Source organism: Orcinus orca, chromosome 10 (genome assembly GCF_937001465.1).
Source record: "Orcinus orca chromosome 10, mOrcOrc1.1, whole genome shotgun sequence".
NCBI classification, from domain to species: Eukaryota; Metazoa; Chordata; class Mammalia; order Artiodactyla; family Delphinidae; genus Orcinus; species Orcinus orca.
Window position 1 is genome coordinate 37,668,999 of NC_064568.1, and position 12,160 is coordinate 37,681,158.

Genomic DNA, 12,160 nt, shown 5'->3' on the forward strand with positions numbered 1-12,160 from the left:
AAAGCAGGTTGCAGGTCACCCTGAGGCTTCGGGCCTGAACCAAGGAGCTGGCATCAGCTGAGCCAGGGGAGGCAGGGGGTACAGAGAAAAGGGAGGAGGAGATCCAGAGGGAGGTCCGTGTCTGGGTTTAGGACACATTCAGTTTGAGAGACCCGTTAGGCATCCAAGTGGACATGCCGTGCCGCAGCTGGGCATTTAAGACTGGTGTCTGAAGAGAGGTGTGTATCATCCTGACTGGTGTTCATTAGCTGTGTGACCTTGGGCACATCACTCAATTGCTGTGTGCCTCAGTTTTCCCTCTGAGGACTGGGGATGATCTGACTGCTGTGAAGATAATTAAGGCAGTGCACTGAGAGCCCTGGCCTCACTGGTGCAGACCCAGTGAGGCAGGCAGGAAGGCCCCAGTCAGACCCCTTGGGAAACAAATCCCCACATGGCTTGTGGAGGCCCCAGGCCACCCCTCCTTGAGCAGAGAGGGAAGCTGAGACCTGGAGAGTCCAAACCACAGAGCTGGGTGTGGACCACAGAGCAGGACCTGGTACACGGCAGGGGCTGGAGGAGATTCGGCCCCAGGGCCCATCCCCACCCTGGCCAAGCCCTCCAGCCTGGGTCTGGGCCACAGTCAGTCCCCTGCTCTCCTGAAGAACGGTGTTTTCCTTCCTGCTGCACACCTCCTTTGTCTCCCCGGCTCCCTGGTGCCTTCTCTAGCCCCTCTCCTGGTTCTCCTGGGACTGCTGGGCAGAACTCATTCCCGTGGAAGCTGGAGCAGTGCCCCTTATGGGCTTCTCCTGCTGCTGGAAACCCCAGACCAGGCCTGGTGAGGAGGGTCCTGCTGAGGGACTGCTCAGGAACCTTGTGGCTCTGGGTGTGGCAGTCTTGACACAGTACTGTGTTGCTGCAGTTCACTTTCTAGATGAGTTACCTGAGGCCCAAACAGGGGAAAGGATGTTACCAAGGTCACACAGCTAACCATGGCAGAAACAGAAATCAGGCTCAGGTGGGCCTTCCATGCTGTCCTCCTCATCTCCCCTGGGAAACCTCCTTCCCCTTCTCAGCTTGCATGTCCCTGGCTTGCCCCAGTCCTTGTGTGTGCTTCCCTGACTGCTGGTGCCCCTGTGGGCCCTCAGTCCTGCACTGATGGTGGGGAGTGAGGCAGAGTGCTGTGTGCGCCTGGGACACTCTCCATCCCTCTCTGGGCCAAATGGACTGCCCAGCTCCCCAGCCCTGAGCTGCTCCCTTGTTCCAGGCCTTGTCCCCTCCCCCCATCAGGCTACTGGGAGTAAATACTGGGCTGGACCTGGCGCCCTAATTAAAGTGGATGACTGTTCACTGTTAGTCTAAGCGGGGAGGCACAGGCTCGCTGCCTCCCAGCCGAGAGCCCACTGGAAGGGAAGGGTTCCCCCCCCCCGCCCCCGACAAAGAAAGGGAAGGGACAGCCCCATAATTAATAACCTCATTAACGAGCAGTATTTGGGCAGGGTCCCAAGACACACATAGTCGAGGCCGATGGATTTGGACTAATTTGAGCTTCAGCAGCACCAGCCCCTCCCCAGCACCAGGGGATCTCTGAGGATCCCTTGTGATAAGTGGGCTACCTTCGTCCTTGTGTGCATGGGTTGGGTGGGGGTGGGGTGGGGACGATGCTCCTGGGGGCCCCATGTTACACTAGGAGCCCCTTAAGCAGAATCACAAATCCACTGACGGTGAGCCTGTCCCTTTGAGTCCCGTGTCTCAGTTTCCCTGCTTGTAAAGTGGTGGATGGCTAACTGGGGAGCCTTATTCCACGTGAATTGGCTGAGCCAGCATGCTCCCCTCTCCCCAGGCCTCTGTGCATCCCCCACCCCACTGTGGTTTGTGCAGTGCCAGGTCAGTGCTGACTGGTCTCCGTGCCTCTAGGCACTCTGATCTCAATGGTCTGGAGTGGCTTGGCCCACTTGGCCTCTGCAGAGTGAATGACCTTGGCTGGACTTGCCCTCTCTTCTTGGGAGGCTGTGATCAAATCAAGGTTGGGGGCCCTACCCTGGGCTTTGAGTCCTGAAAGATGTTGAGGCCAAGAGTCTTCTCTCCTGAGCAGACAAGCACGAAGGATGCTCTGGTCATCGGAGGCCCTACCTTTCCCAAGGAGTCTCCCCTGTGTCGGGGTCTCTTAGGTAGTGTAGGGAGTGCTGCAGCCCACCTAGAGGCCCCAGTCCAAGGAGGAGGTACAGCCATCCCACGCTTAATGAGCTGCAGGTCTGAGGAAGGGGACAGGATTGAGGGGAGAGCGGCCCCGCCGCTCAGATGGGTCTGTGTGTGCATGAGTGTGTGGGGCAGTCATCCCTTCCATGAGGCAGTGGTTTCCACCTGCTTCTGTTTGGGGTCCTGGGAGGTAGACAAGTGGTGAGCTTTATCTCCATTTTCCAGATGGGAAAACTGAGGCCTAAGAGGGCTCATCTGGTCTAAGGTCACGGAAGAGCCAGGGCTGAATCTGGGCACTCAGTCTAGGTAGAGAGGGATATCCACAGAGTGGTCGGGGAGGACTCCTCGGGGGAGGTGGCTCTGGAGGTACCACGATCCTGGGGTGCAGCCTTGAGCTTCCTGCTGTTTGCAGCAGGACTGTGGCCTGGGGAGGGGTTGGACATGTCCCAAGCCCTCCTTCAGCAGGGGCCATGACTGCTCTCTGAGCTTTGCATGGCCTCTCCAGGCTGGAATGGGGAGTGGCCCTCTTGCCCATCCACCAGTAATCCCCTGAGACGGGGTGAACCTGACACCCAGGCCCTCTAGACCAGCTCTCTTGGGCTCTCTTCATGTCTATGTCTCTCTGTCTCTCCGTCTTTCTCTTACCCCTGCCTCCTGCCCTATCTTTCTTTCCCCTTCAGAAGACTGCTAAGGCACCAAGGTGGGAGGTGGCAGGCCAGCTGAAATATGATCAGAATAATTAAATAGCATTTTATTTGAAATCATTGCCTCCCCCAGAGTTGAAAGAATAATTGGCCAGTCCGTCACAAGGGAAGCAGGAGACCCGTGGGCCCCCACCATTGCCGAGTTTGGCTCATAGTACCCTTGGCAGCAAGTGGCCTCCCCTGTGACTGCTCCCCTGCACCCTTCACCTGCCCTAGCCTAGCCTGCCCTGCCCTCCACTCCTCCCACCTCACCTGTTGTTCTACCCTCGGCATCTCCCCCTCTACGATGACTGCCTTGATTGAGCTGAGGGGAGAGCTGCAGACTGCTCTTAGGCCCCCAGTCTGCCTGGCAGAGGAAGTCTGTAGCAAGGCTTTGATGGCAAGGAAAACGCCTCCTTAGGAGTGGTGAGAAGGCCTGCAGAGGTAGGTGGGGGTCCAGAGATCCTCGCCCCTACTGGGCCTTAGCCTCTCCTGGGCCTTCCCCTGTCTGCTCTTGAACAAAGCCCTCCCCCTTCCCTCTCGTCCCTCTGCAGGGTCCAGCCGCCCACACCTACCCTTGCCCTCTGAGGGTGAACGTGCAGTGTCACCTGTCTCTGTTTTTTTGATTTAATTATAGATGAGTTTTCTGCATAATTTATTCCAAAAGCCTGGATTATACTGTACAATTAAATCACATTCTGATCAACAACTTCACGTATAAAATTAACAACTGGCAACAGTTTAAACTATGCTGTTGCATCTGTATACAGGCTCTTTCCCTCTTCTCTTCCCTCCCCTCCCCTCCCCTCTCCTCCCCTCCCTTCCCCTCCCTTCCTCCCCTCTCCCATCTTCCCTACCTCTTCCTCCCTGTCTGGGGGAGCCTGTGTATCTGGCCTTGGAGCTGGAGGCCTTCACTGCTCTTGTAGCTTGACCTGGGGCCTCCCCAGCCTTCTAGTGGGAGTCTTGATAGTTCTGTCTGCTAAAGGGGGTCCTCAGCTCCAGCTCCTCGCTCCACATATGGATGATTTTGCTCCCTTGCCTAATGATGACACCTCCTCTTCCCTCACGTACTCCTCTTGGTTCTGAAACATGCCCTGGAGACTAAAAGACCTGGAGTCCCACAGCAGCTGGTGTCATCTTCCTGCTGGGCTGCCCTCAACCCTCTAGCCCTGGGACACACACATCTTTGCCCTGTGCCTGCTCCCGGCCTCTCTCAGCCTGGGGAGCAGGGGGTTACAGAGAGCCATTAGGGAAACCCTTTCCACATTTCCCTCCCTCTGTGCTCTCTCCCCACAGCAGGCATTCAGGGAAGATTTTCTGAGCACTGGGAAGCAAGGAAGGGCTGGATTTGATGAGCTTCTAGCCCTCAGGGGACTGCCCAATAATAATACTGCCCATCAAGGTTCCGTGTGGATTTGGCCCTGAAAGGTATTCAGCCAGTCATTATCTTCCGTGTTTATAGACCGGAAAGCTGAGGTTCCGAGGGGCAAGAACTCTCCGAGGTCACACAGCTGACAGAGGCAGCCTCTCCCTTAGGCTTCCCAGAGGCTGCATTGTCCTAGGAGGGTGGGGTCATGGAGCTGATGGAGCCAGGAAGACAGGTCTGGCTTCTCTCTGTAGAACATGGCTCCGCACCTGTCCTTGCCAGGGGCCTCAGTTTTCTTGTTTGTGAAATGGGGGCTCAGTGCCTGCACCCCACTAGGTTTGGGCACATTGGAGGACATAATGGTGTGAGGCTGTCATGGCCACACCAGACATCATGCCGGCTGCAGTCCCCGGCTGCACGTTCCTCCTCCCAGACACTCTCTCTCCTCACTGTCTTGCTAATTTGGCACTTAGAGACACTTGGAGATAAGCAGTGTCATCTCAATGAATCGCATGGAAAATCACAGGGATGTGGGGAGCCAGCAGGGGGATCTACCCTGTTGGGGGGGGTGACCCATGGGCCACACTGTCTGGTCAGGGAGCAATGGGAGATGCAGGCACCTGGGTCCATATTGATGGGACCCCAGGCAGGATTTGGTCAGTTTGCCTTTGACCCAGTGGCGCCACGAATCCTGATGCATCCCCCATCCTTTCAAAGCCCCCATGCCCTTCTGTTGGTGTGAGTATGACTGTGCCTGGCCAGGGTTAGTACGGGCTTGGTGGGTGGTTTCTCCTGCCTCTGGGCAAGAACACTGCAGGTGCATAGTTGACTCCTGGCCTCCTGGGTCCCATGTGTCACCCCTTGGAACCAGCACGGGGACACCAGCCAAACTCTGGAACCCACAAATTCATGTCTCTGTGATGATGAAATGAATGATCTATCACGTTCTTTTAAACTCTTGGACACATACTGCCTTCCTAGTTGGGTTTGGTTTAGGTGAATGATCAGAATAACTTGTTTTCCCTGGCATCGTGATGGTGGGCATTGCAGCTGGGGCCTGGGGTCTACCCATCAGACCCACCGTGCCAGACCAAGGGCTAGAGCCACCTCTAGACCCCAGGAGGGTGTGCCTGTTCTGATGTGTCAGGGGTAGGCCAGTCCCTGTGGCCCGTAGCAGCATCCCAGGCTCTGTCTCAGGAGCATAAAACAGCCACCTGACACATTGTCAGGTGCTTATGGCTCAGCCAGGGCCAAGCCATCAGCTCCTGGTGACCTGGAGCCAGGGGACAAGCAGGCTCTCCATTCTCTGCTGGGCTTTTCCCTCCCCCAGCAAAAAACCTCCCCTGGTGGTTGAGGCCTGATCACCCTTCATAGCCTGGCCTGCAGCCTGGCCTCCACCTGGGCTTGGGGTTAGCTTTTCCCCTGCAGTGGGGAGCAGAGGTGGGCATCAGGCTGTGTCTCAGCCAGCAACAAGCTGAAGCTGATACCTCTTTCTCTTTTTTTAAAAACTAGATTTTATTTATTTATTTATTTATTTATTTTTGGCTGCGTTGGGTCTTTGTTGCTGCACACGGGCTCTCTCTAGTTGCGGCGAGCAGGGGCTGCTCTTTGTTGTGGTGCACGGGCTTACCACTGCGGTGGCTTCTCTTGTTTCGGAGCACTGGCTCTAGGCATGTGGGCTTCAGTAGTTGTGGCTCGCAGGCTCAGTAGTTGTGGCTCACTGGCTCTAGAGCTCAGGCTCAGTAGTTATGGCGCATGGGCTTAGTTGCTACATGGCATGTGGGATCTTCCCGGACCAGGGCTTGGACCAGTGTCCCCTGCGTTGGCAGGCGGATTCTTAACCACTGCACCACCAGGGAAGCCCAATACCTCTTTCTTTTGATGTTGACTTTTTTTTTCCATCACGGTCCTGACATTCAGCTTGGCAAATTGCAATTAGTGATCCGCCCGCTTCCTGATCTGAGTTCCCATGCCAACCGATGCGGGCACACACAATGGCAAGGGCCCAGCCCCCAGCCACAGGGATATGGGGCAGGGGGCTGGGGTAAAGACTTTAGCTTTTCTGACCCAGGGAGCTATAAGAGTCCTGGCCCCTAGTGGCAGTAGGGGTGGTGGGGAAGGTAGCAGGCCCAGGGCAGGAGTTGGGGCCAGACTCAATCTCCCGGATCCCATGGCTCCTGGGGTACCCTTCCAGAAGCTGGGGGCTGGCTTCACCCCACCCTTACCTGGCCTCACGGGATGTGCTTATTAACCTGTGAGCATATTTCAGTCTGTGTGGTAGTTCTCCTATGAGCCCTCCCGGGGAAGGCTTTGTTCTGTGTCTGGAAGTTGAGATGCCTTTCACATGCATTAGGGCAGGGGCTTTGGTCACAGCAGAAAGTGCTTTTGGCAGTGTGGAGAGTGTCTCTCTGGCCGGCAGGCCCTGGCAAGCGCTGGTGTGATTTTGCTCACCTGATCTGGCACTGCCTAAAGTGGGATCACAGGTTAGAACCCAAGCCAGCCCTCTCCCCAGACACCATCCCTGTTCATGAGCGTGGGCTGAGAATACAGGACCTTGTGACCACCTGTCCATCCTGTCTCCTTACAGAGATCCCTGTGCAGCACCCTTGACCCTCCAGTTCCCATGTGTTCTTCTCAGACCCTACAAGGTGGCCCCAAATTATCCCCACTTTCTGGAGGAGGATAGTGAGACCCAGATAGGTTAAAGCGAGCTCAGCGTGGCACCAGTGCGAGAGAGACCTGCTCAGGCTGGTGGCTCTGGTGAAGGGCTCATGGGGCTTGCCAGGCCCCCAGAAAGGTGTGGGATAGTCTGAACTGGACCTGTGGGTAGACAGTTCACGTGGGGCATCTAGTGATGAGCCTCTGTTTACTAGGGTACTGGAAAGGCGAGGGCCATCTGAGCAGGAAGCTCTCCATGTCCACTGTTTAAATGAGGCCCAGAGGGGCAGGGCCTGCCCCAGGTTACACAGTGACTTGGTGGTGGCAGCAGCTCTCATGTTCCCTCCCCTTGCCTAGGTGCCACCCAGCCTTGGGGCAGAAGGCTCTGAGATCCAGCAGACACCAGGCTCACTCACGGCCCCTCCTCCCTGGTATCCTGAGTCCCCATGTTCAGAGCAGCAGCATCAAGGGCTGGCTCTTCACAGTGAAAAATAGTCTCCCTGCAGGCTTCTTGGAGCCGCTGGACTCCCTCAGTGTAGTTAAACTATAATCTGCTCCCCTCCCTGGCTGTCCAACAGTACGTGAGGAGAGCCTGGGCCACCGGGTCCAGACTTCAAAGGGAATCAGTGGCACGCTCTGGTTCCCAGCCTCTGTTTCTCTTCTAGTGAAAATTGGGTTCTGAAGGGGTGGCTGCTGCGTGTCACCTCTCGGTGGCTGGGGCGGGGCTGTTCCAGCCCCAGGCGGGTCCTCCTGACACTCCTCTCCTCTCTGCACACAGGATGCAGCACTGGGCCCGGCGCCTGGAGCAGGAGATCGATGGCGTGATGCGGATCTTTGGGGGTGTGCAGCAGCTCCGTGAGGTAAGCCTGGTGCCCCTGGCTTTCCCTTTAGGGACCCTGTTCCAGCTGGAAGTGGGGGAAGGGCTTCAGCAATAAGGAGTGAGGAAAGCTTGGTGCAGTTGAGGACCCAGCGTGATGGGACACTGTGGACTCATGGGGGCAGGTGGGGAAATAGCTAGAGACACAGTGACTCCTTCGGGTCTTGGCCTGCTCTTCCCCAGGTCACAATGTTGAGGTGGTACTTAGTCGGCTCTGATGGGTAGGTGTCAGGCTTTTCAGGAGGGTGAGATCTGTTTTTGAGGCAGCATACGGAGTGGAGTCCAGGTCCTGGAGGGTCCCGTGGGTGTAGTTGTGCACGGAAGCCAGAGAGACTGTCCTCGCAATGAGTGGGGTGGCCAGGCCGAACAACCCCGGAGAGCAGTCAGTGCTGCCTGCTCAAGGAGCTGCAGCAGGAGACAAGTGGCAAGCGAGTGCTTGGTGAGATGAGGTATCGGGGGTGGGAGGGGTGATTGATTAGACACGAGCGACCACATTCATCCTGGGAGATTATGTTAATATTTGAAATAGTGATGTGAAGAGCAGGCCATCCGTCACCCCCAGAAGGCTGCAAAATGTGTCGCTGTCGGGCCACAGGCTCCTGAGCTGTCGCTCTTTACGTGGAAATGCAGAGGCTTGGAGAGCTGAGCTCCTGGAGTGCTTGGGGTGGGGCTCCCAGGTACGTGCTGGACTTTAAGGAGCTCTTACTGGAGGCTTGGGCCAGAAAGTGCAACCTGAACTGAACAGGGGGTTAATGGGGATCTCGTACTGATGGTGGGCTTGGGCACAGCAGAGTAAGTGGAGTTATTATTGGGGGTCCAGGCCCCCGGCTTGGCGATTAGATACGCCACTGTGTTCCTGTGTCTCTCTTGGTCAGGGCCAGGTCAGCAGAGGTACGTCTGTGGGGCAGCTGCTATGAGGTGGTGTCCTCGGGCCTTTCGCCATGCTTAGCTTGTAGCAGGTACCCAGGAAATGGGGGTGGCAGTGAATGTGTTGACATTGGCTGTGGATGTAGGACCTCTGGCACAGGATGGGGCTGATCAGGGGTGGCTAATGTGGTGGTAACATAGCTAGGAGGGGGAGTCCGGGTGGGGGTCTGAGCCATCCACTTGCTGGGGGTCCTTCCGCCCAACCCCAGTGGCCCAGCCTCTCTGAATCTCCCTTCCCTGGTTACTGGGCTTGAATTGCAGTAACCCCCATCGTACTCTCTTCCTGTGAACTTTCAATGACTCAGCCACACTTGGAGGCCGGCAGAGCTTTCCAGAGAAGGCGCTGTAGGAAAAGCTGTTCCAGAACAGAAGTCAATTTATGCTCAGGAATAGCACCCAGCACTTACTAGGTTCTAAGTGGACACTGCCAAGAGTGCAGCTGTGTAGGTTAATGAAGAAATGAGAGTTCCCTGGAATGTGTTTAATGTGCCTCTCCAAGCTTCATATTGGGACATAAGATGTACCCCACATAAGGAGTTAACCATGCACTTCCAGTCAAGAATCTTCCGTACTTTCAATCCTCAGCTCAAGGATACTGCTTATTTTATAGTCGTGGGCACTCAGACCCTAAAAGTTTGCCAGTGGGAAAATAACGTACACATTTCGTGCCTGAGACTCAGGTCTGTCTGAGCCATAGCTTCCTGGATGGTACGGACCAGAGATGGAATCCAGCTCAGCATACCCACTGTGTGCTCCTGGGCAAGTCCTAGACCCTCTCTGATCCTCATTCTTGGTTCATGGCGTGGCTGGGAGGTCTGGCTGGAGGATGAGGTGGTGAGAATGGCAGGTGACAGGCTGACACAGATACACTTCTAGAAATCAAATCTGAATTTCCCTCATTGATCATTTTCATTCCCAGGATATGTTGTTCCCTTCCTTTCTGATGGGAGTTGAGTGATTCCAGACACTTTCACCAATGAGCACATCTTTCCCCACTCCCACCTTCCCAGTGGTTACCAAAGTCACGCAGCCGGGTACAGCCGAACTGGGGCTTGAACACAGGGCTCCTGACTCCTGTCCCAGGGCGCTGCTTCTCCTCTAGCTAGGCCTTCCCTCTTGGGGTGGGCAGGATGAGCCTGAAAAAGAGGGGATCTGGGCCAGGTTTGGTGTGGCTATGGCCAGGCAGAGAAGTGCTGACCTGGCGTTCCGGGCTCCTTCTGGCATCCCTCTGCTTGTCGACGGCTGCCAGCTCTCCAGTGGCTCTCTGTCCTGCTCCAGTTTTTCTCACCTGCTTCCTTAGCCTCTTGTTTCCCACTGACAGCTCTGGGGCTGCTTCTTGGCACAGGACACCCCTGTGAGGTGGGCAGCCAGGGAGCAGGTGAAGAGTTCTAGAGGAAAAGGGCAACCCTGTGAGAGCAGGAGGGAGCCAAGCGGCCCCTCTTCCCCACAACCCCTGGCACCCCTGACAAAGCCACCAGAGCTCTCCTTCAAGTGCATATGAGAGGGCCCATGTGGCCAGCCCCTGCCCTGAGAGCCAGGCTCTGAGAGTCAGGAGGACGCATGCATCGAAGCCCTGACCCAGCTGCAATGCTCCGTTGACCCTGGTACCACCTCTGCCAAGCTTATGGCCTCAGTCCCCATTAGGCCCGCCCCTCTCCATGCTTCCTCGGTGGGCCCCCAAACACCTTGCCACTGGGGTGATCCTTGGCTTTCTTCCCCAACATGGCTGCCCTCTCCACCAGCCCCAGTCCTAGAGGCAGCCCGACCCCCAGAAGCTGGGTGCCATAGAGCTGGCAGCTGCAAGAGTTCAGAAACTGCAGACGGTGGCATTTAGGAGCATTTTCCTTGTCTTGGCACTTTCCTCCTCCCGACCTCACCACAACCCCATGGGGGTGTAGTTGGGTGCAGACTGTGGCCCATTTACAGGCTGGACACCATGGCACACCTTGGTGGAGTGTGGGGGCTGTCTGCAAAGACCCTGTCACATTTCCTCATCTAACCCCAGGGCCAGCACAGAGTAGGAGCGCCCACTGTGGCCTGGTGCTCCTGAGCCGTGCCCCACCGGGTAAACCCAGCCCCGCCAGCCCTGGCTTACTCCTGCTGTGAACAGGCCACAGAAGTATGGGCTCTACTGCAGTCTGCCCCCTCCAGGGCCCCTAGAAGCTGAGCGAGGTCTCCTAAACCCCTTTCCTACCCTCGCCCATCAGCACCATATTGTCATCCTTTGGGGGGAGAGCAGAGAGCATATGCTTGGGCTCTGAGCTCATTCACATAATGAGGTTGATCAGGATGAATAATTCATCAGGTGCCTGGGGGTGCACAGGGGACCATGTGGAGACAGCCTGTCTCCCCACTCTGAAGCCCAGGTCACTCTGATGGGTACAGCCAGGGACCTATTCCCTTCTGACTGGGTGTCCAGGGTAGAAAGGGAACAACTCTGGGGACCTTGTGGGAAAGCAAAGCAGGACAAATTAGTCAGACAGGAGGAAGAACCAGTGGCTCATCAGGTGCACCAGCCCTGGGACGGATTCCTGATTTGGGTGAGACACCTTCCGTGGAGGGTCTCTACAGAAGGAAGTGAGAAGATCCTCTGTCTGGGGTGGGGGTCGGGGGTGAGGAAAGTCTGTCTGGCTAGAGCTGGTATGGGAGCAGAGACGTGGGATGGTCATGTCTGTGGACTACAGGCCATCCTCTGGGAAAGCTCAATCCAAGTCTGGACCTGTGGGAGCATTCCTCAGTCCACATCAACCCCCACACGTGTCTCAGGGCAGAAGTGGCTCAGAGCCCTGCCTACGTCCCTGGCTGCTTCCGCCCCCGTGACGGCCTTAGCCCGGCTGTATGCCGCTAGTCACTCGTGGGGAAACCAAGGTGTGGTTGACTGTCTTTACCCACCAGTCCCATCCTGGAGCCCTGACTTGCTAGCCCTGGGTAGTGGTGGGGTTGGTGAGAACTATCAAGGCAGAGGTGCAGGCCTGGGGCGGTCCCTGCCCTGGACTGCTGAGCTGCATCCACAGAGAGCGAGACCCCAGGACTCAGAGATCCCTGACCCCAAGTCTCCTGCTCCCCTCCCCACGGCTGTGCTTCTCTGGACAGTCATGGTGAATCAGACAAATGCTGTTCATGTGTCCCCACTTCTGTGGGTAGCCAGAAATGGGATTTTTGAACCAGTGACGGCACCATAGTCCTAGCCCATCTTGTCTGCCCCTGGCCATGCCCACACCGTGTCTGCTCAGTGCTCCCTGGGAATGTGTAATTAATATTTGCAGAGTGCCACATCTGGAGCTGGCTCCAGGCAAGGACCAAAATCTGGCCACATTGAGGACCCCTTTCCTGAGGGGCTCAGGGAGGCAGGAACAGGGCCCTCCGCAGGTGCCCTTGAAACAGGCTTCTCCCAGGACTTCCCTGGTGGTGCAGTGGATAAGACTCCACGCTCCCTGTGCAGGGGGCCCAGGTTCAATCCCTGGTGAGGTA

General features: G+C 56.6%; 1 protein-coding gene across 2 annotated transcripts in view; it reads left to right on the forward strand.

Moving 5' to 3' along the window:
• The window catches only part of CACNA2D2 (calcium voltage-gated channel auxiliary subunit alpha2delta 2), a 139,054-nt gene that overhangs the window by 18,150 nt on the left and 108,744 nt on the right, over window positions 1-12,160 (forward strand). For both annotated transcript variants that reach the window (XM_033424439.2, XM_004267846.4), the window contains exon 2: window positions 7,664-7,745. In XM_033424439.2, coding sequence (XP_033280330.1) covers window positions 7,664-7,745 — 82 coding nt within the window. The remainder of the gene's footprint in view (window positions 1-7,663; window positions 7,746-12,160) is intronic.